At 44.9% G+C, this 23062-nt stretch overlaps 1 protein-coding gene across 3 annotated transcripts in view; it reads left to right on the forward strand.

Annotated features, from left to right (window-relative positions):
* Positions 1-23062, forward strand: part of LOC138447946 (uncharacterized) — a 132058-nt gene that overhangs the window by 15684 nt on the left and 93312 nt on the right. For all 3 annotated transcript variants that reach the window (XM_069604473.1, XM_069604475.1, XM_069604477.1), the window contains exon 2: positions 6226-6277. In XM_069604473.1, coding sequence (XP_069460574.1) covers positions 6226-6277 — 52 coding nt within the window. The remainder of the gene's footprint in view (positions 1-6225; positions 6278-23062) is intronic.

The following is a 23062-nucleotide window of genomic DNA, read 5'->3' on the forward strand; positions in this document are numbered from 1 at the left end:
GCAGTGCAGGGGTTGCCAGGGAGGCAGTGCAAAGGGAGAGTGGCAGGGCCAAGGACTGAGATCGGTGAGAGTAGCCCTGTTGCAGAATCAGTGCAAATTCATTCAGGAATTTAGCAGGGGAGAGGGGGAGAGAAAGCAGAAGCAAAGAGGAAGGTTTTGAGGTGCTTCCGGAACCGGAGATGGTTCTCAAGTTTCAGGGAGGTAGGAAGGCTGTTCCAGAGGGAGGCCCCTGCCGCAGAGAGAGATCTACCCCCAACTCGTTGCTTGGAGAAGCAGCTGACTCTGAGGGAGTTGGAAGCGGATGAGCGAAGAGCTTGAGAGGGAAGATATTTAGGAAGAGTTGAAGGTATTTTGGCCCCAGGCCCCAGAAGGCTTTGTGGACAATGCAGAGGGTTTTGAACTTAATCCCCGTAGCCACTGGGAGCCAGTGTAGAGATTTCAGTCCTGGAGAGATACGGTCCCTGGGCTTGAGGCCAATGACAAGTCTCTTTCTGGATGAGTTGCAGAGGGCGGAGAGTAGAAGCAGGCAGATTTAGGTAGAGGCTGTTACAGTAGTCGAGTTTAGAGAGAACCAGGGCTCTGGAGACAGTGAGCTTCTGGGGGAAGGAGAGGAAAGGAAGAATACCTCTGAGGAGGTGCAGCTGGTAGTGTGACTTCTTGGACACGTCAGATATGTGCGGAGAGAAGGAGAGTGTGGAGTCGAAGATGACACCGTGGTTTTTTGCCTTGCAGGTAGGAGCAGGAAGAGGACCAAGAGAGGCTGGCCAGAGAGCTGCGGGGAAGGATGGAGTGGGTGTGCCGATGAGTAGAATCTCAGTCTTACTGGCATTAAGGCAGAGGTCATTGGCGGCACACCATTCCTGGATAGCAGACAGGCAGTCCGAGATGAGGGAAGGAGAGGAGGAGGCCGAGGGTAGCCTGAAAATGAGCTGGGTATCATCCGCATAGCACTGAAAGTTGGGGCAGAGAGCGGCGATGCGGTGGGCAAGGAGTGCCAGATACTGGTTGAACAGCCAAAGAGAGAGGTTAGATCCCTGGGGGACACCACAGGTAGAGAAAACGATGTCAGAGAGGAAGGACCCCAGTTGGACCTGGGAGGGTCGATTGGAGAGGAAAGAGGTCAGCCACGCCAGAGCCTGACCAGTGATGCCCAGGTTATCACGGAGACGGTCGAGCAGGATGGCATGGTTGACAGTGTCAAAGGCAGAAGAGAGATCAAGTAAAATGAGAACACACAGAATGTTAGAGTCAAGGTTGGAGAGCAGGTCTTCACGGATGTTCAGGAGAGCAGTTTCTGTGCCTCTGGCAGCTCTGAAGCCAGACTGATGGTCATGAAGACTACCAACAGAATCAGCGTGGAGATTAAGCTGGGAGATGGCCAGTTTCTCCAGTAGCTAGCTTGCCCAGGAAGGGAGTAATGGAGATTGGGCGGTAGTTAGCCGGACAGGAGGGGTCGGAAGAGGGTTTCTTAAGAAGAGGATGCACAAGGGAGTGCTTAAGGGGGGATGGGAAGACTCCAGTGGCGAAGGAGTGATTGCAGAAGTCAGCCAGGGCAGGAGCCAGGGCAGGAGCCAGGGAGTCGATGTGGTCCTTGATAGTTTTGGAGGAACAGGGGTGCACCTGATTTGACAAGACTTTCATAGATCGGACTTGTCTGGAAACCTCGTCAGCAGAGTAAAGGGGAAAGGCAGAGAAGGAGAGAGGAGGGGTGGCTGCAGAAGGGCCAGAGGAAGAGCAAGGAATAGAGGGAGGGAGGTGAAAGGAGGAGAGTGAGGACAGGATGTCCTGAGTTTTAGAAATGAAGTGTGAGGCCAGTGCCGTGCAGAGGGCCTGGGAGGGGACAGGAGAGGTAGAGACTGCAGCAGGGTTGGCCAGTTCCTTGCAGATTTTAAAGAGTTCAGGAGAATTGTTTGATGCCGCAGAGATGCGGGCTTGGATAAGGGCTCTCTTCTTGGTGAGAACGGAGAGCCGGTATTGCCTTTGGAGCAGGCGGCAGGCCAGTTTGTCAGAGGATGAACATGAAGCACACCATTTCCTCTGTGCCACCCTGCACTTGCGTTTTAGGGTGACGAGATCAGTCATACCAGGAATTACATTTGGCTTTGGGCTTCAGGCGGATTCTCAAGACAGGGGCAAGGATATCAGATATAACGAGAGTGGAGAGGGCTGTGTCAGGGTGGGAGTCAGCCGAAGGGGGAGGGGGAGGTGCGAAGGTGGCGGCGAAAGCCTCACTGACACGCGCTTCATGGGTCGGATGACCGAGAAGGAGAGTGGCAGTGATGAAGATGGCTTTGCCTGAGGGGTAGGGAGGGTGAGGTGTGAGGATAGGAGAAAGTGATCACTCCAGGAGAGAGGAGTGGAGACAGGGACAGAGAGGGGAAGGTCAGAAGAGATCACAGCATCAAGAGTGTGCCCTGCAGAATGCGTCGGCGCAAACGGGAGAATAGAGAGTTAGAGAGAGTCGCAGATGTCGCGAAAGTGTCCAGAGGTGGGACAGGAGGCATCCAGGTGGATGTTGAAGTCTCCAAGAAAGAGGAGTTGAGTGGTAAAGGACAGGAGTGAGGAGGAGAGATCTGCCCACTCGGAGAGGAAAGAGGAAATTTGACCGGGTGGCCGATAGATAGTAGCCACAGTAAGGGAATGGCTAGGAGAGAGAGAGTCGGCAGACAAGGCATTCAAAAGAGGAGTAGGTCTGTGTAGCAGTGACAGTGGCAGGAATCCACTCCGGGAAGATAAGGGCAACACCCCCCTCTCCCCGCAGCACGGTTGGGCCTAGGCACGGAGATGATCTTGTAGCCGTCAGGTAGGAGTGTGTCAAAGCTGGTGACAGAGCTGGCCGGGAACCATGTCTCAGTGAGACCGAGGACATCAAGGTCCAGTTCCTCAAGAAGGCGACAGATATTGCTGTCCCCTTCCTTCTGCTGTGCAAGCCCCCAACATACACAATTCCCCTATTCTTGTTTATTTTTTTGCCATGCAGTGGCACCTGCTCCCCGAACACAAAGCTGCCCTCCCGCAAACAATCCAACAGAGAAACCGTAGCGCTCTCAAAACCCCCTCAACAGCACCAGGTACAATCCCTTACAATAAGTCTTCCCCCGTTTTCTGACAGTATTTATTTACTGTCTCACCTAATGTAGTTATCCTTGTTACTGTTCCTCCACCTGAACAATTCTAGCACCTGCGACTTTCTGACAATCGGGGACATGGCACTGAGTGTGGTGTTATGGGGCGTGGTAAAAGACATCAGACAAAAACATATAGGGAATGCTGAGTCCTCTGCGGTTCTCGTCTAACCGATAAGGAAGGGACAGTGCTGATTTTCAGATCTTTAATTGGCATGTTTATTTTACTTATTTGTTTCACTTGTGCATCCATTGGGTCCATTGTTTCCAAATCTTAAATATTTAGCTCCTTGTCTTTATTACACAAATATCCCTCTTTTTAACTGTAATGTCAGGAGGAATATTTCTGCTGATACAGACTGCTGCATTTTGGTTAAAACTAATATAGCCACCCTCTTTAGTAAAATCTGTCACTTTTTCTCAACTCAAAGAGCCATCTTACTTGCTTTATAACCTTGGCCTACATGCGAAATACAGTTCTTTGCTGCAGACACACTACCTCCTGAGCTATTTTACTCAGGGTTTGGAACTTACTGGGAACTCTGCAACAGTTACATTAATCCAGTTAATTATATTATTTGGATTGGGTGGGATTGGAATCTGTAACTTTCAGATCTTAAACAAGTAATTAACAAATTAATAAGCGCTTAAAGAAGATACCATTTCCCAAAAGTGACTTCATAAACTATTGTTCCAGCTCAATGGGTTTCAACTTCAAAATACAGGGGAGACCAGAGACACATCAAATAAATTCTGAGTTTTGCTTCAGCTCACTCCTCCCCAGCAAACCAGCAGATGAACGTCTGTCCAGGACATAAAGGGCAGGGACTTGGTTTGCACTTTCACACCTTTGCTCTCTGTGCACTCAATCAAATAAGTGACCGCAGCATTTGTTTTATGATCCTTTTAAAGGATAAACTGAATGATTACAGGCACAGTCAAAGCAATACTTCATGTATTTTGTAGGGTAAACTATTCTGCTTTGAGTGATAATTAAACTATTTGGCCGAATATCTCATTTTCAGCTGAAATTAAGCTGAATACTTGCTCGAAGCCGAATTTCAGTATGCCCCTACTTATGAAAGAATTGTGCTGTTTAAATAACGCAGGCATGTAGCAGCAAAATAGAGCTTTGATATTTTCATCAAGTCTTTTGGAAAGCTGTTTTCAGATCACTTTGTGCTGGAGGAACAACAAGACCAGGTACAGCAAGTTGTTTTTTTAATTTTTGTTTTTTATGTTTTTTTTCACAGTCGGGGTTCGCCAATTGCAATCCTCTAGTTTTTGTTCGGTTGGTGGTGTGTGCTTTTTGAGTCTACTTGATGACGTATCTGTTAATCTTGGGTCGGGGTCACAAAACAGTTTGTTTCAGTGCCACTCGAACCTGCTTGGGTGCGTCGAGGTTTGTTAGTTCCAGGGGCACCTCATTCCAGAGCCCAGAGCAAATGCCTGTCTTCCCATCACCTGCCTTTTCAGTGCAGAACTGTTAGGTTAGTGTTGGCTGATCTTAGGGGTGGGTGAAGTGCTAGCGAAAGATGATTTTCTGGAGATACCAGGGGGCTCTGCTTTTTTTAACTTTTGTGTATGAGGCATAGCAACTTGATACTGATGATTAAACATGCTGATGGTGTGCGCACCTTAGTTGGGTTTCCTGAGGTTGATGGTCTTTCAGGTCAGAGAGTTGGGGTTCGGATGCAACCATTGGCGTCTTTGGAGTTGGTACTTTGGGATGCCTAAAAACAGAGCATGCCTACCACAAGACTGCCATACCACATCATCCATCGAAGGGGGGCATCTTAAAGGATGTATTAGAGTATGTTTTGAAGTTGATGCAATTCTACACTGACCTTTGATTCTAGGGTCATGCCGGCATTACATGTGCATGGCATGTGACGCCCAGGTTTTATCACATTCTTCTGTATTTCGATTTTTCTCCTGAGAAGGAGAGGGCTGGCCTTGGAGGGGGAGAGGTTGTGGGATTGGGGGGAGGGGTTGAATTTTCTACAAAAATGATTGGGACCGGATTTCAGAATTGGAAGTGTAGTTGCTTCCTATCACCTGTAAAAAATGAAATTGTGGAAGCACAGTGTGGGTCGGTTTAATGTGAGGGGCGGGGGTGAAAGGGTCTCTCTGGTCTATGGCGGGTGGGACCTTGTGACAGAGGGCCTCATTACAAGTCCGGCGGTAGCTGTGCCGGCAAAACCCGAAAGGCTGCCGCCGGATTTGTGATTTTTACCGGGGCCTGGCTTGCCGGAAACACTGGGGGATTGCAACCCCGGTGTTCCTGTAAGTCAGACTCAGACGCTGGTTAAATGTTACTCCCCATTTCCATTGAGTGCCATAGGACTCAATAGGAATTGGGAGCGCGGAAGCACCGGCACCATTAATGACGGTGCTTCCATGAAACTCTGTGGGCAGGTGCTGTTCCGCCTGCCAGGTCTACCCTGGCGGGTAGGACAGCACTCGCACACAGAGTTGTACTATGCCGGTCTGGTAACAACGGTGACGGTAGGCTTACCGGCAGCGTTGTTACCAGACCGGCATGGTTGTAATGACCCCCAGAATCTTTAATTTTCTCGATCTTCTCAATGAAGAATGTGGAGAGGCTGAGCTCCTTAGTCGGGGAAATACAGGATGGTGTGCATTGGAGGGATATTAATGAATGCACACTTTTGAAGTGTTCTTGGGTCGTCTGGCGGCTTCCAATGCCTTAAGTACAGTAATGCTCCTGTTTGGCTGTGAAGGTGGCCCGTGGTAGGCCATGAGGGTTATTTTTAGGCCAGCTTTGATGGCGGGGTCTCTGGATTTGTTCCAGGCTGTTTCTGATTTTAATAACTGAACACTGTGATCTATTGTATCTTTTAACTTAACACACATGTCACCTGTGCACAGTAACTGAGAATGTATACAATTTGTGTCCAATAAATGACCATCAACAACCCTGAGTTCCAATAAACAAACTCTCATACCCTTGTGTATTCTTTCTGGGCACTTATAGCGGTCACTCTTCAAAAGCAGCTCTGATCCCCAGGACCTGTTTCTGAATCTCAGAACGAGGCTTTGCATTCCCTAAGCATGCACCATGTTCTTTTGGTTACAGGAATTGAAGGCCCTGGCTTCAGAACATTCCAACCTGATGGTGCTTCAGCTAGGTAAGTCCTACATCCAAGATGTTTTGTGTGCGGGGGGAATGGAGTACGGATAAGGGGGGAGATCATTTAGGGGAAAACGGGAGAAAGCTGCAGCTCAATCTATAAGGAGTTTTGGTGAGATTTCCGACATGTGATGTTGTCATTGGTCTTTCATTCTGAAGCAGCGTTAGTTCTGTAATGTGTAGCTCTGCATGAGGTCCTTCATACTGTCAGACTCCGAGCACTCTAGTGTCCTGTTGGAAGGGGAGAGCAATCTGTGCTATGTACGTCTGCATGTTGGCATTGTCCGTTTTGGCGCTGCACCTTCAGCGCAGCTCCCATTCCGGTGTGCGCCTTTGGCAGTGCCAAACAGGAAGCTGGGAGCTATCCACACTGAGATAGCAGGGATAGCTCTTCAAACAGTTATATCCCAGCACAGAGACCTATCCGCGCCGGGATGTTACTGTTTGCTTAAATATGTCATCCTCAGTACTAATAAATGCATTGCTTTGGATGACAGTATATTTAAACCAAACACCACACCCTCTCTACACAGAGATGTAAATGATTCCATGTTTGTAGTGTAGTGCTTTTTCCTGCACTACCGCGTGGGCACCCTGTGCGTGCATCCCTCAGCTGACAACGAAGATTCCGGGAGAGAACGCAGAGGGGGAGCGTAAACGGTTGGAGACGACTGGGAGAAGAAAGAAGGCTGGCGTGGCTCCATACCATATTTACTTATTAAATCTCATTTTAAATATATATATATATATATATATATATATATATATATATATATTTAAAGTCTCGGGCCTCATTACGAGTTTGGAGGTAGCCATGCTGTTTTTAGCAGCATGGCTACCTCCAAACCTGGGTCCAGGTCCGGGTCCCGCAATAGGGACCTTAACTGGGCCATTCCGACCTTGGAGGGCCCGGTAATTTCCTTTCGCGGGACCCAGCCCCTATGCGTCCCCGTTCCCGTTTGAGCCCACATAGGGCTCAATGGGAATGGGGAGGATGCTAACATCGGGCCCGTTAATACACAAACAAGAAAACATCACCAAGAAGTTATCTTAGTTCTTCTTACAAACATTTATTTTAGTTTTAACTCAATGGAGCAGGAGGTCCAATTTTACTTTGTAAACCAATACAACCTTTTTAGAAGTTTAACTAAAGAAGTAGGAGGCCAAGACGTATATGACCATAGGGTCTCAAGTATGATAGCTGGAAGGTTTTAAAATCAATCAACTGCAGGCATAGTTATGCCAAACCTTTTGGTTTGCTGAATTATGTTTTAGCAACAATACCAAGGTAAAACTGTCAAAAGGATCATATATCTGCTTACATTCAAAGTCTGAAAAGATTTTAAGTATTAGAACGCAAGTCTGAGTAAGCAGCAAACAAACTTTTTTTTAGAAAAATAAAAAAATTCACAAATTATGATGCAGAAATACCAGCATGTTTACATGTTCTGTAGATAGCCTGCTCCTAAAAGGTGATAATATGTAGCCACTGCTACTAAAAACACATTCAGAAGGAACACTAGTTGCTGGGATGCAAAGTACTGCCTAGCACCAGCAACTGCATTCTGCCATTCGAGACTGAGGAGCAGTGCCTGGCCACACACTGGACGACAACACTTTTTGTCATACAACATAATTGAAATTAGAACGTACTATTTATTGCACAGGCTTGTTACTGCCTTGCAAGGCCACACACGGCAATCACTTAACCACCAAAAGTGACCATGATGCTCATTCAAAAACAAATCACTTATATAAATACAGGTCTCTAAACGAAAACCATTCCCAAGAGACAAGTAAGGGAGGATGGATCATTGGTCGAAGTGTGCGAAAAGAAGTAGTGGAGCTATGCTTCCTGCTGACTTGAACCACGCTCCCCTAAACCCCATCGTCCCACTCCCTCCCACACGCAATTCAAAACCCCAAACAAGACACCTGCTGTTTAAGGGAATGTTGAGTGCAGTGCATTCATGCATTGAGGTGCAAATTTCAACTTCTACCTACACATTTATTTTAAGATGAAACCATTCCGGATTGGTTTCTTTTTAAAATAAAAGCATGGGAAAAGTAAAACGTTTAAAATAAAGTATAGGAGCACCGCTCCCGCCCACCACAGCAACACAACTGAATTGAAACACGGGTTTTCAAGGAATAGAAAAAAAAAAAACACATATAAACTGAGCTTTTAACTTTTGTATTTCATGACCGTAGTATTAGCATTGGCAACGCAAAGATCTCTGTTCATATAACATGTGGGACCCAACGGTAATGAAATACAAAAATAAAAATTAACATTTGTGTGTTTGCTGACAGATTGCCATAGAACTTGGCCAGGCCCAGGGATGAAACGACTGGTTAATTATAAGGCAGGCTTACCTTTAGGTGTGAGGTGCCCTGGGGTGTGCTGAAATCGCACACTAGCAGCAGAATCTTAAGAGGTTCTGTGTCACTCTGCAGACTTCAGGGAAACTCAGGCACATAAAGTGAGCGCTTTACTCCAACACGACCTGCGCACTAGTGGTCGCATGCATTTAATGTAGAAAAGCACAGGCACAGCTGAGACATCACGACCCTTACCCGGGTCAGACAGCAGACGCAGACTTTCTAATAGTTTCTATACTTTTATTTAAAAAAGAAACCATTCCGGAGCGGTTTCTTTATAAAGTAAAAGTATAGGAACAGTGAAATGCAAAAAAGAAAAGCATGGGAGCACTGCTCCTGCACACTTCGACCACTGCATGTGGTACAGACAACAGGTCTCAGAACCTGACAGACTGTCAGTCACCCCAACTATTGGGAACATTGGTGAATGTACGAACCCTAAAATAGGAAGTCCACCCTCGTACCACTTAATTGCAACTCAATAGGCACATCTCCTTTAGCTCAGTTTGGGACACTATCACACACACCCCTTCTCGTGCTTCCAACTGCATTGCCATTCTTTTTTCTCCCGCAGCACTAGTAGAACCCTCCTCTATTTACGACCTGCTCATTAAACATGTCCTTCATTATCAGTCTATGGAGCGTGCAGCTCAGGGGACAGTTTGTTACGAGCTGGTGCTGACAACTTAGTGTGACAGCCAAATTTCCTTGCGTGATGCACCCAAATCGGTTCAATTGTTTAAAAATATAGAATTTCAAATAATAGTAGATAGATAATAACAACACATTTAAGTAGCAATCACACGTATTAAGGGGGCATTAATCATACAGCACTAGATTTGAACAAAGGGGGAGAAGCAGGACAGAGGGAAAGAAGGCCATGAGAAGGGAGGGAAGAAAAAGAGGATAGCGGTCCTGGTTTGGGGGCTGCTTACCTTCCTGGAACCTTGGAAATCCGTGGCACAGGCAGTCACAGCACGTAGAGTTTGGAAGTGTGACAGCAGGGTATGCAGCCCAAACAGTGACACGTGCACGATTCAGGAATGTTCCAGCCTGGGCCCGGGCAAACTCCACCTCCTTCACTCCCAGGCTGCTAAGGCCAGCCCAGCCCAGCCTGGGCCTGGGCAAACTCCACCTCCTCCCACTCCCATGCTTGCTGAAGCCAGCCCAGCCCAGCCTGGGCCCGGGCAAACTCCACCTCCTCCAGTCCCCCAGGTTCAGTGAACAACACAGCCAGCCCAGCCCTATTTGCAATGCATTAATTGAAGTGCACTGCAGTACACGTGGAAAACAAAAACAGGCTTGCTGAAGCCAGCCTGGGCCCAGGCAAACTCCACCACCTCCAGTCCCCCAGGTTCAGTGAACAACACAGCCAGCCCAGCCCTATTTGCAATGCATTAATTGAAGTGCACTGCAGTACACGTGGAAAACAAAAACAGGCTTGCTGAAGCCAGCCCAGCCTGGGCCCGGGCAAACTCCACCTCCTCCAGTCCCCCAGGGTCAGTGAACAACACACATCCAGCCCAGCCCTATTTGCAATGCATTAATTGAAGTGTATTTACTCGGTTTACCGTTACAAACACAGTAACGGTTATTGAAGCAAAATGAAATTAAACGGTGTTTATACCGGTATACCGGTTTACCGTTACAACCTTATCCCCATGGGCTCCCTGGAATGTTGATGATCCTGGTTCTGTTCGGGGATTAGATCGGGGATTTGTATATCCTGTGGCAGGTTTGACTGGATAAGTGCCAGTTAAGGACAGATATATCATCTGCATGGGTGCAGAAGCCAGTGCCAACTTTGTGTTTTCTTGGTCTAGGAGCGGGACTGACTGCACAGGCATTGCAGCCTGTCTCATGATTGTGCTGTCGCTGGATAATGGAGGGGCGGATGCTACAACGTGTTTTCCCTTTGGTTTCATCCCCTCTGTCTGACTCCACTCCTACTTAATCTTAGAGCTTCCAGAGCTCTAATATACTCTGTCTCCTTTTCAGCTGTTTACCTTTATAAGTCGATTGCTAGTGCATGTACATGTGCTCAATGATATTCTTACTGTGTGTACCTTCTGCTGGCCAAGGTGTAAAGATGTTCCCTTTGGTCCCGTCGGACCATTCCAAATTATATTTCAAGATCGTTTCCCGATGTCGGAAGATCCCTGCACATGTGTTTGATTGGTGTACACATTTATGGCACGGTCAGTGTCACAATGCAATACTGAACAACAACTAATAACCACAATAAAGAGAGCATGGTCAATTAACAAAACAGATCTCCTGAGGTGGCCCCCTATGGCGCACGACAACCAAGAAAGTGATGGGTGGAAGGTTTTGAATAGACCTGAACCACTGGCAATGCTCTGGGCAACCTTCCACACCACTGTTTTTTGGCCTGTCTGCGCCATTACAAAAGGGGTCCAGCCAAATGCAAATCAGTCAGGTTCTGTCACCAGTGGAAGTAGCCCAGCCTGAACTGCTAGTCCAGGTCCCCTCTGCACAGAAGCACAAGCAACCCCAGACATGTTCCGGCCTTGTTGGGCCTCCTCATTGAGGGCAGCTTGGTTCCCTGTGGTGCACCGAGCAAGGGACCCACGTCTGGGCATACCCTATTTCACATAGTGAGACAAACGACAACTAAAAAAGTGATGGGTCTTGTTGGGCCTCCTCAGTGAGGTGGAGCTTGGCTCGCTTTGGCGCGCACCCCAGAGTTACCACAAAAACACAGAATGAACAAAAAACTAAATTCACTGTGCTTCTTTGCACCAAGTCAAAACGCAATACAATTCTACCCAACACAATCTTCTGCTCCACACCCTATGCCCACTCTCCACACTCGCACTACTCCGCTCTCACCTCTGATCAAATACACCTATTTATATTTACAATTATATTTACACTTTTTACAACAAAATGAAAATGCAACACTTTCATACATATTTCTTTATTTTTCCTGCCGCATTCCCTTACCCGTGGAACAAAGGGTTGCAGTCCTCGCTAGTGTGGGCCTTCCCACTCTTAGTTAAACAGGACTCAACGAGAAGCTTTAAAACTTCAATAACCACAATTACTACTTCTGTGATGTCACCGCTTCCGCTCACGGAAGCCCTCTTCTATTTCTGCTAAAATCAAAAAGTTTATACTACGTGGTTCACTCCTAACACACTGTAATTTGACACATATACTCACTATCTCGATCATCATTCTTGCGTCAGGTGCATTTCATTTTCTATGTTCTCCCAAAGCCCTCCGATGCCATCTCTCCCGTCAGGTAGTCCTGCACACCAGGGGGCATCACTACCGCCTTCAGTGATTGGTCAAGCAGATGGATAACGCTGCCACTTTCTGGCCTCCTAGTGATATGCGCAGTTCCTGCTCCCTGCAGGAAGGCACATCATACCCAGGGAATGCGGCAGAGGGGCTTTGAGGCCAGCGAATCCTTAGGGTCACCAAATGTAGGGTAAGACCCAAAAATCAATAATAAAAGTAATCCATAGAGTCAATAAAGTACACAGAAGCAAGAAATAAAATGATTTACATGCAACCGCCAGTCAGGAATAATTGAAAAATCCTTCAAAGCACACTACAAAAGGGTGGTGTTTTATAGTAGAAAGTAGAGTGACATCGCAAAACATTATTTCAGAATGCTTTGAAAATATTGTTTGCTGATTGGTCAGTCAAGACTGCTCTAAAGGGGAATCTATACAAGGCCTAGCCCTATTGGTTTATCCTACTCTCGTGACCAGTCTGTTAGTTACTTCATAATGATTACATGGTGAGGCCATCTAGTTTCCCAGACTTATGATGGGACAATCATTATTTTATTATGCTGCACTTGATATTTGGCTTTTAATTGGTGGAGCGCCTCAGGCCCTTTTGGGGTATGCAGCTTTGGTCACTATTGACCAATGAATTTGTGAGGTGTGCCAACAATTGTGTTTTTCGCATCCTGTTCTCATGTCAATTAAACATTGGCACCATCTTACCATTCTCACCCTTCGAGCTGCCTCAACGGGCACCATATTATTGCTACCTCTGATTGGAAACATGCAGCTTCTCCCATTCCTTTCTCATGGTTATGTGCATGACCTCATGTAATGCTCATAGGACCCCTGCTCCCGCACAGTGCCTCCGTTAGAATTATGTGAGTTTTTATCTTTGTATAGACATGCAGCCTGGTAGCTAAAAGATTTCTGTAATTCTTTGAGGTGTCCCAATCGACGAGCAACCTGTACTGCATCGTCTGTCCCAAGCTATGGCCGTAGGACCAACCATAGCGCTGGATGTTGAATTCTCTTTGGGCCGAGGACTCATGGTATTTATTGTATGTGTTTCCACTCCCAGGTGGATGTTCTCCTACAGGGGGTGATGTGCTTCTTCTGTTTGAATGACTTTGTCCTGTGCATGTCTCTGCACATTTTCTTGTTCTCTCCAGGTCTGTGACCTTGTATTTTGTTAGTTTTAAGCACATGGCAAAACCTTTATCATTTGTTTCACTTGCTGAATGTGTTAGACCGGATTGAGCTTTCTCCTTTGCAGCCAATCCCTGCACTGAATTCTACCATCCCCCTGCTGACCCTGCTTCTGGTAGCAACATCTGATTAGGTCATGTTTTCTTGTGCTGCTCCTGGGAAAGCGTTTGACCTACTTCTTAACCAATTGCTGCGTGACTTTACACCGTGCTCAAGGCTGCTGATCTATTAACGCTTGCTTTATTCAATACATGCCTACTCTATCATCTGTTGCACACCCTGTCTCTTGGCCTACTCGCTTGTATCTACAAATGGGTGTGTGTATCAAGTTGACTCCTGGCATATCATTGCTGGTTGACGGTGTCTGTCATCTTTCTGTGCAGCTACGCTCAGAATGTACGTGGGTGATGTGGTTCTCCATTTATTTCACAGTGAAGGATATGGTGGGAATGACAGGGCAATCTGCTTGTGACCTTGACCTTTGGTCTGGAAAGTGTACTCTGCCTTGTGCTTTCTGTTTTTTTAGTTTATATTTCCTCTCATGTGTGGGATGTAAGACGTTCATCCCAACACACAGTGCAACGCCACCACAGGGAATTTCTCCCTTCCCCTTGTCTTTCTTTCACTTTGATTTCACAATTTAACAGTTTCAGTCTTTCTTTTTGAGGGTCCTAGACCCAGGGTTCCCCATCTCCAGACTTGGGAAGACTTGGTTCACTCGCCTGTCGTGTACTGCCATGAGGAACATGACTTGTGTTACTCTTTTCTCATGGGTGTGGGTCCCAGACCCATATTTCTCTACTGTTGGAATCTGGCAGACCTGGTTCACTCTCCTGCCAGGTACTGCCACGAAGAAGATGACTTGTCTTTTAATACTGATGGGGGTCCCAGACCCTTCCCTGGTGGTCAGTAGGGGCTTCTCTGCTACTGTGATGAAGAGGAGTGAATGCTTCCTGCTCCTGTCATAATACCCTGGCATTTTATTGAAGGTTTCTAGGGACAACACTCTGTGCTCGACTATTGCTGGGCTGTGCATCCCCTCTGGATTTCCTGGCCACCTCTTACCTGGTCTGGGGTTTCAGCATGTTATCGGGACTTCCTGGGATGACACACACACTGTTCGGCTGTCTCAGCAGTCTGCCTCCAGCACAGCTGAGGAACAGCATTCCCAGCTGACATCCTACTTTGATCGCATCTCCCTACTCCTTGGGATGGCTGAATTCCCACAAGCGCTCTGTTGGGCGAATGCGGCCGACTGGCATAATTCCCAGACCTTCATTTCCCATGCGAACATCCAACAGAAAACCATCCATACACACACCCCCACCCACAACACCCCCACAACACACCCCCACCACCCTACTTACCTTTCCTTCCTTCGCGTTGTGTCCCTGCAGCGCCGGTTCCCTTTCAGTTCCGTGATCGGGAATCGCAGCCCCGGCTTTTGTTTTTTTTTGGGGTTTTTTTTTGCTCGGGTGAGCTGCGGGGGTGACCCCCGCAGCCCCTGGCTTTTTTTTTTCTTTTGACAGGGGTTTGGAGGTGTCCCCCACAACCCCTGCTCACTCTAGTGAATGGGGGTGTTGTGGGGGACAACCCCCCCCAGCCCCATACCGACCCCACCTAAAAACCTACCACAAAAAGTTTGAACCTTTGGTAGTTAGAACTTTTTGTGGTTTGTGTTTTTTAGGTCTTTTGGTGGGGTCGGTAATTTTTATTCTGACATTTCTTCTGAAACTGACACGGCTACCCGTTATTTGCTCCTCAGAGTTAATCCTTTGTTACTTTTTATAAAATGTTGCCAGCCTCGTCCGTCTTCGCAGTATGAGTCTGTTGGTCCTTTCCGCTGCCTTGTCTTCATGGCTCTGCAGGGTCTACTTGTCTCAATACTTAGTTGACTTGTAGTTTGGCTGATCTTCTTCATCCCAGTTCTTGGGTCTCTTGAACTGTCTACTAGACTGGTGGCCCTACACACATACATGGGGTGGTGAGGTATTGTGTTGGACTGGATTATGTGTGGTGGTCTATGAGGAGAAGATTGAAGGTGATCATACTGTGTTCTCCCTAGATGTCCGCCTCTGTCCCTAGAGGGGGCGTCTCTCCACATTAGATCCTACTGCTGTGCACCACCCCCAAGGGGACTATCGGGTACTGGTCTCACCTCTCTGGCCTCATGGGAAGGGGCTCCCCCTTGGGGAGAAGTGACAACAACTAAGGATTCATCACAATAGATTCAGAGGATCCAGAGGAAGAGCTGAGAGAGCGGATGGACTTAAGAATAGGGAGCAAACCAGTGCAAACAAGGAGACCACGAATGAGGTCAGAGTACAAAACCCAGAACATGTCATGTCCACAACACAAACGTTGGATACGTTTGAGACAAATGTACTCAATAAGGGTTTATCCTTTGCACCTACAACGACTTTAGATTTTTGCACAAGTACAGATTGATCTGTACAAGTTTGTAAGGAAATTAAAACTAAAGAAACCTTTCCACAATGTTGACAAAGAGCATGCCTACACATCTAGTATGAAGATTACACCAAGCACATTCACTATAAGCGATATAGAGGACACCAGGTTGCTCCTGTCCCTTGATGATGGTACTAGTGTTCCAGGCTCATAAATAATTTTGCGACTTTGAGATTGATTCAGATACTATATCGGATTCCAATCTTAAGATGAGAGATAGATTTACACCGACAACTGCACCTGACTGCATCATTGAGACGTTTTAAAGGCAAAACTCTCAGGCCTACATCAACTTATGGATAGAAACACCTTCAAGCATACATCTAGGGTACAAGACAACCTATCCACACATGAACGTGTAGCATTAAATAATGTATCCAATGATCAGTCAACTGTCATAAAAGAGACTGATAAATCTGGAAACTTGTTATCCTCAACAGGGAAGACAATATCAAAATGGGGCTGAGGCATCTTAACACGCCTAATTGTTACAAAAAACTAAATAGGAACCCTACCACAGAGATTCTAGAAGAGTATAACAAGATTGTTTTACAGTGGCATAGGCCTATTGGATGAAGATAGAACATACGTTTTGGCAAGATAAACCAATTGTACCAACAAACTATTTCCTTCTGAAAATGCATAAACCATTTCATGATCTACCAGATGAAAGGCCTTAGTGGAGCGGGCTGGTTAACAGAGAATGCTTCAAAATATATATAGTTCAGTATCTACAACAATTAGTGGTCAACCTGCTATCATATGTGCGAGATTCCAAACATATAATTCAAATACTATAGAATGGAAATCCACCTATTATTTAGCTAGCTTTGATATCAAGGCTCCTTAGGTATCCATTGATTAGCAATTAAAGTTTTTGAATATCACATCAAAGACGTGTCTGACACTTTATATTTACATCTGCAATGCATGAAAGATATTTTGACTTTTACAATGAATAACATTGATGGGTAGTTTTACACATCCTTGGCCAATTTGTTTATGGCACAATTTGAGCTAACACACGTGTTATCAGAGAATCAATTTGTACAGAATGTCTGTAGATGATGCCGATACAAAGATGTTTTCGTGATTTGGCTCATTTGCAGAATTTACTGAATTCATGCAATACATTAATGATAATAAATTTGGAGTAGAACTGGTGGGACACATATGAGACAGCATTTTGGATTTGAACATCTATATAAAGGATAATCATATTCATACATACACCTTCCACAAAGCAACCGAAGTGAATTCAACTCTCATTTATAGCAGTTGTCGTCAGAGACATGCCATTAAGAATATTCCTGCTGGGGAAATAAGGGCCAGGCGCAACTGCAGTGAGCATTTTGTTTTTTAACAGGAGTTAGATGTGGTAAAAAAACAGATTCAAAAGAAGGGGCTATAATGATACATGCATCAAACAAGCTGCACAAAAATTAAATAACAAATTAAGAGATCTCTCAGTGGACAGCAAGAATAGGAGACTTCAAAACGGATACTGTGAGAATCGTCACAGAATAGTAATGGAAGCAGTCCACTCTTTGTATCTTAAATAAACATTGGCACTCGCTGTTTATGGATGATAATTTGAAAGAGTATTTAGGTAGAAAACCTACCATTACTTTCAGCAAAGCACCAACCATCAGGAATATGCTATGTCCCAGTTACCTACAGCTTCTTAAATTTTGTTCGATGTTTATATATATATATATATATATATATATATATGCTATGGACAATACTTTCAGATTTTCTAATAAATGCTTGGATATCCATATCAACCCAATTTTTTAAGCTGTCAAAGCAAATGTGTTGTATGCTATTGTTTGCTTATGTCAGAAACTAGATCTGGGTAGCACAATTTGTGAATTACGGTTTCGAGTTGATTGATACGAAGCAATTGACATTTCTGGATATTGATCAAGCTAAACGGTCTGTAATTTGCAAATTAAGATACATTGTCCATGGGCTTAACACTGATACAGAATTCGAAGTGCTTTTGTGAAGAGCCGTCCAGTATGCAATATGCTTAGAAATGTATTGACATAGAAGCATTGTATGGAGACATAAGAGAACATCAATAGGAACAATTGACATAAGATTGGCAGTATTCACTTTTAAGTAGCAATGGCATTGGTTTGATTTCACATATGTTAACTCTAATGGCAATGAATGACAGATGGAGATTAGAGGCACCAGTAGTAGTATTGGAACACAGGAGATTATGATTGTACAATTGAACACGATTAGCAGTCACTCAGGGAGACTGATACTATTTAAGTTGCACTAGTTGGCAGGTATAATTCATGTTTACAGCATATGGAAACTTAATAATTACTGTCTGGCATTCCATCTAGTGTAGCTCTCAATAGCTTTATTTTTATTGGCCATAAGATTGTTTTTTTTTTACATATAAGTATTAGTCATCAAAGATTACTCGGATATATCTCACATAAAATTGAGTTTGTTTACATCAGACGTGAATTGTGGGACACTTCAAGATGTAATGCTGTCATCCAGGTACTAATTAATGAGAAACAATATTATCACAGCAGTTGCAATATGACGGCATGACACTCTGATTGTACAATTGTACTCAATTAGTAATTGTTCAAGGAGACTGATACTACCAACGCTGCGTTAGTTGGCAGGTATAATTCATGCACAGGGCATATAAGGATTAAATAGCCACTATTTGGTATTCCTTCTATGGTAATGGCCACCGGCTTTAATTGGGCACACACTCATTTTTGAGATTAGCCATCAAGGATCACTCAGATATATTTCATATAAAATGGAGTTTGTTTACAACAGTTGTTAATTTTGGGACACGTCAAGACAAATGACGTCATCGAGTTCCTATATTTTCAGAAGTAATATAATCATAGCTGCAATGCAATAGATCATGACGACATGACACTATCTATCAATATTGCTTGCACCACAATACACAATGATTGCGTATGTCATGTGGAGATTATCATGATTCATGTTTAATTATACATTATGAGTAGAGCCAAATAGTTTATTCCACTGGGCACTATGATATGTGTATGTATCATCATGGGGAAAGGATTATTTTATCACAATATGGAGTTTATTTACATCATATGTCCACTGTGGGACATGTTAATACATGGGGCCTCATTACGAGGTTGGAGGCAGCCATGGCGCTATCAGCGCCATGGCTGCCTCCAAAATCGTTCCGACTCCGGTCTGGTGGATGGAGCAATTACCGGATCATTCCGAGGTCGGTGGGACCGGTAATTCCCCATTCACCAGAGCCATTCCCCATTCGAGCCCCCACAGGGCTCAATGGGAAGGTGGCAATAACGGTACCGCAAATTGCGGTACCGTTATTGACCCTGGTATCCCTTTGCGGGTCCCAACCTTAACACCTGGTAAAACCAGGCGTTAAGGAAGGACCTGCAAAGGAAACTTGTAGTAGGGCGGTAAGGGATTACCGGCACCGGCCCACCCGTAATGAGGCCCATGATGATGTCATCGAGGTCCTAAATAATGGGAGGCAATATGGTGGCACCACGTGGAATGCAAGAACTTATATTGTTTTTGCTGAAGGGATCTATCCTGAAAATAGCAGGTATTACTTACGTTTGCCACCTACAAATATATTCCCACCTTCAGTTATTAAGATTCAGTTTGTAGGAATGGAGGGTCAATGATTGTCCTATCCGCTTGCTTCCTTTAGGTTGGGTACAGGACATAATGGGCTATTGAAGCCTTTACGCAATCTATCAAATACATGCAGTGCCACGGGGCATTAATGGAATCATTGGAGCTACTTGATTTTGGCACCATATTAAGATTTCTCTAAAAAAGAATATTCATATTTACAGGTGATATTGGGCCAGAAGAATAGATATTTGAATGAAGCTTGGGAATGTGTTTTAGACCAGTATTCTGGAATTGTACCATTACATATCCCAGTCGTGTGGGGTCGATCTATCAGATTAACATTTGTCACTTGTTTATGTTCTTGAGTGTCTGGTCCTTAATTGTATTACATTATAAACTTCTAATGATTGTTTGTTCTTTTTCTTGTTTTTTAAAATTTAATTTGGTATGGCAATTCACATGGTATTGTCCACTTCATTGTCAATTGTTGTCTTCCTTTCTCTTTACTCTTCTGGAGAAATTACCAGGAACCATTGAGATGATCAAGAATATAGACACTAGAATATGAATGTTTGTACAATCTGCCTTGAAAGGGCATGAGTTAGAGCGAAACTGATGGCCATACAGTCAACATGTTTACCTTGGCTTTTGTTCACTTTACTAACAATCTTCAAGAACATATATCTTGTGTTGTATTGTGGCAACAAGTACTCGCTCGGCCGCTTCTGGACTGTGGACTGTGCCTGTGGACTTGGCAGCTTTTGTTGGCTTTCGTTGGTGCCCGTAGTGTGTGGATTCTTTGGAGCTGTTTCCAGTGCCGTGACAAACATTGTGGCTCCTTTAAGAGACTCATAGTGGATTGAGCAGGAAGTAAGCAGGAGGTTGTTGGCCGGTGGCAACTTTTGCGGCAACTTGAATAATTGGCCGTGTTCCAACTGGTTTTTTCCTCTTTCCTAGGTCCTGCCCTCGTATTGTGCACCAAACAAATTCCTTCCCCATATATACGAGTATGCACGCGCACTGCACGCGCGCACTAGCAACAAGTACTCACTCTAAGTACTGCTTGCCTGCTTCTGGACTGTGGACTTGGCGGCTTTCGTTGGCGCCTGGAGTGTGTGGATTCTTTGGAGCTGTTTCCAGTGCCGTGACAAACATTGTGGCTCCTTTAAGAGACTCATAGTGGATTGAGCAGGAAGTAAGCAGGAGGTTGTTGGCCAGTGGCAACTTTTGTGGCAACTTGAATATTTGTCCGTGATCCAACTGTTTTTTTTCTCTTTCCTAGGTCCTGTCCTCGTATTGTCCACCAACCAAATTTGTTCCCCATATATACGAGCACACACGAGCATCGCGCGCGCAGACTCGCAACAAGTACTCGCTCTAAGTACCGCTTGGCCACTTAGCCGAGTGGCCGGTGAAATAAAATGTGTTCAGGTGAAGATTGTGATATACGTGTTGCATTTGACAGCATGAATCTACGTGGAAGATTATATTCTTTAAAATCCGACATGCCGAAAGCAGTGGGAGTATGTAACAGCGTGGAAAAAATGGCAAATCGTAAGAAATTACACATGACTCATAAATCGATTGTTCTCAATCCTTCACCTGTTTTGCTTCATGGTGGAGGTGATGCTATCTTTAAACCTCAAGGGCTGTCTACCCCAAAACCCACTAATACGTGTAAGAGGCAAACTGCCAATAGTCACAGTGCGACCTGATGTTGATTCATCAAAATACCAGTGTTTTTCAGGGGGAGTAGGAGGGCCCAGGGTTCTCCAAGTGTTATCGGATAACACCATTTTAGCTTCTCCCCGTCCTATCCCGACCCGTAATTGGGGACACCAGCCAACTAGTCTACAGACAACAGTCTCATCAATTGAAAGTATAGACAAACAGGAGGTTTCATTGGATGCAAGTCAATGTGAATCTCCTATTTCTATTCGTAGCTCACAAAATAACCACAGAAATGTGTCCACAATAGATTCTTATTTTAAAGATCAATCTATATCTTCAGTATCCTTTGTGCAGCCTACACCGCGACGCACAATAGTGAGACCTTTGGGTGAGAGTATAGAAACACAATCTCCGTTGATCCAAACAGCATTGACTGCTATCAATACCACCTTATTGACGCTTTTCAAATTATTTGAAACTTTTGATACAAAAATGTCTAACCAAGAATCAAAAGTAGATTTTTTGCTAAATTGTTTTCAAAGTAAGGACAACTGGCCCAAATGTTCTAACCAAATCCCACCTCAAGTTGAATGCACTAAGGTAAATGCGCCTTTTGTGGCGCAAACTGATTTGGGACTGGATGTGATGGATAAGGTGATGCTGACTGCATTACCGGTGATTAATCATGCTGCCAATGGATGGCGTAAATTTATCGTCCCCTCCCGTGACTAATGCATCCTGGACCAGTGTGCTGGATTCGCCAGCAAAAGGTGATGAGACAGACTGTGGCCTGCCGTATCCACCGGTAGGGGACGGACCACGACACAGTGGTGACACTCAATTAATTAAAAAAAAGAAGGGTGTCCGAATGATGGCAAAAAAATCAAAGAATATGCCGTCTGTAAGAAATGCTAAAGCCTCGCTAAATTCCTTTTTTTCTTAAAATAACTCTAAATAAAACTAAAATGCGTGATATACAAATGTGCAACAATCCAATAGTAGAACAAGTGACCGTTGCTCCACAGGCAACTAAATGTTTAGCTGCTTCCATTCCCCCCGCCGGCTCATGAGCCGCTGGACAACTTGGTATACGAGCTTAAACGTGCTGCAAATCCGAGCACTCATATGGATTTACATCATCAGGCAGCACCGGTGCCTAAAACCTGATCTAATGAGGCGTTACGCGCCAAAGAGTCAAATAATCAAAGATCAGTAATGTTGATTTAACTGCGTAAAGCAGTTGATTCCTATTTGGACGAACGCGTGCTAGGTGTGAATGTCGAACAAAATAAGCATGGGTCTGGAATACATGCCAAATCGGTATAGTGGGCTAGTACAGTGGCTGAGTGTGTGAGTTCGCCAAGTAGAATACACAACAATCGTCAAAGCTTAATGCAGCACATTGCCGCTCAGAAGGTTAATAGTCTAAAGTACAGATCTAAGGCACATATAAATTCCTCTATAAACAGCAACATACCAAATTTCAGTTCCAGTGTGCCACGACATTCATTCTCTCTATAGTCGGACTGTCATTCTCTAATTTTGAAATGTCGGGTGGGTCCTTATGACTCATATAATTTAAACAGACAAAGTGTCCTTAATATCTTTGGTGATGTTATGGATCTTGAAGATTTAGTAGCTCGCGACATTGCCCAAGTTGAATACCTTTCAGACACTGTCACCTCTATCGTGAGACTGTGGATACCCTCGGGAGTAGTGTTAAATGCTATATGGAAAGCTAAAATGTCTTTATTTGAAATGGGGTTTTTAATTGCTCAGGACCCAGAACATGTGGCATTGAGAGCAGAGTCACATAAGTTACAAGATAAGATCTATGTGGGCTCTCGCAATGAGGATCACTCTGGATTGGATCCGACATCCAAAATATAACCATTAACAGCCCTTCGGCCGTCCTCATTTAGGGTGCCTAGTTGGAACTCACGAGGACACTGCCGTCTGCAAGCCTCTATTAAAAAGTTTCCGGAACAATATGACATAATTGCTTTACAAGAGACACGGTACACTAAGACTCCAACATGGGACAATTATGATCTGGCCCTTCTGCCGGCAAGAGCGAGCTTCCGAGGTCGCCCCTCCTCGGGGCTCTTAGTAGCTGTAAATATAAACCATGGCCTTGAAATTGAAGCATG

Source organism: Ambystoma mexicanum, chromosome 1p (genome assembly GCF_040938575.1).
Source record: "Ambystoma mexicanum isolate Mex_15411 chromosome 1p, UKY_AmexF1_1, whole genome shotgun sequence".
NCBI classification, from domain to species: domain Eukaryota; kingdom Metazoa; phylum Chordata; class Amphibia; order Caudata; family Ambystomatidae; genus Ambystoma; species Ambystoma mexicanum.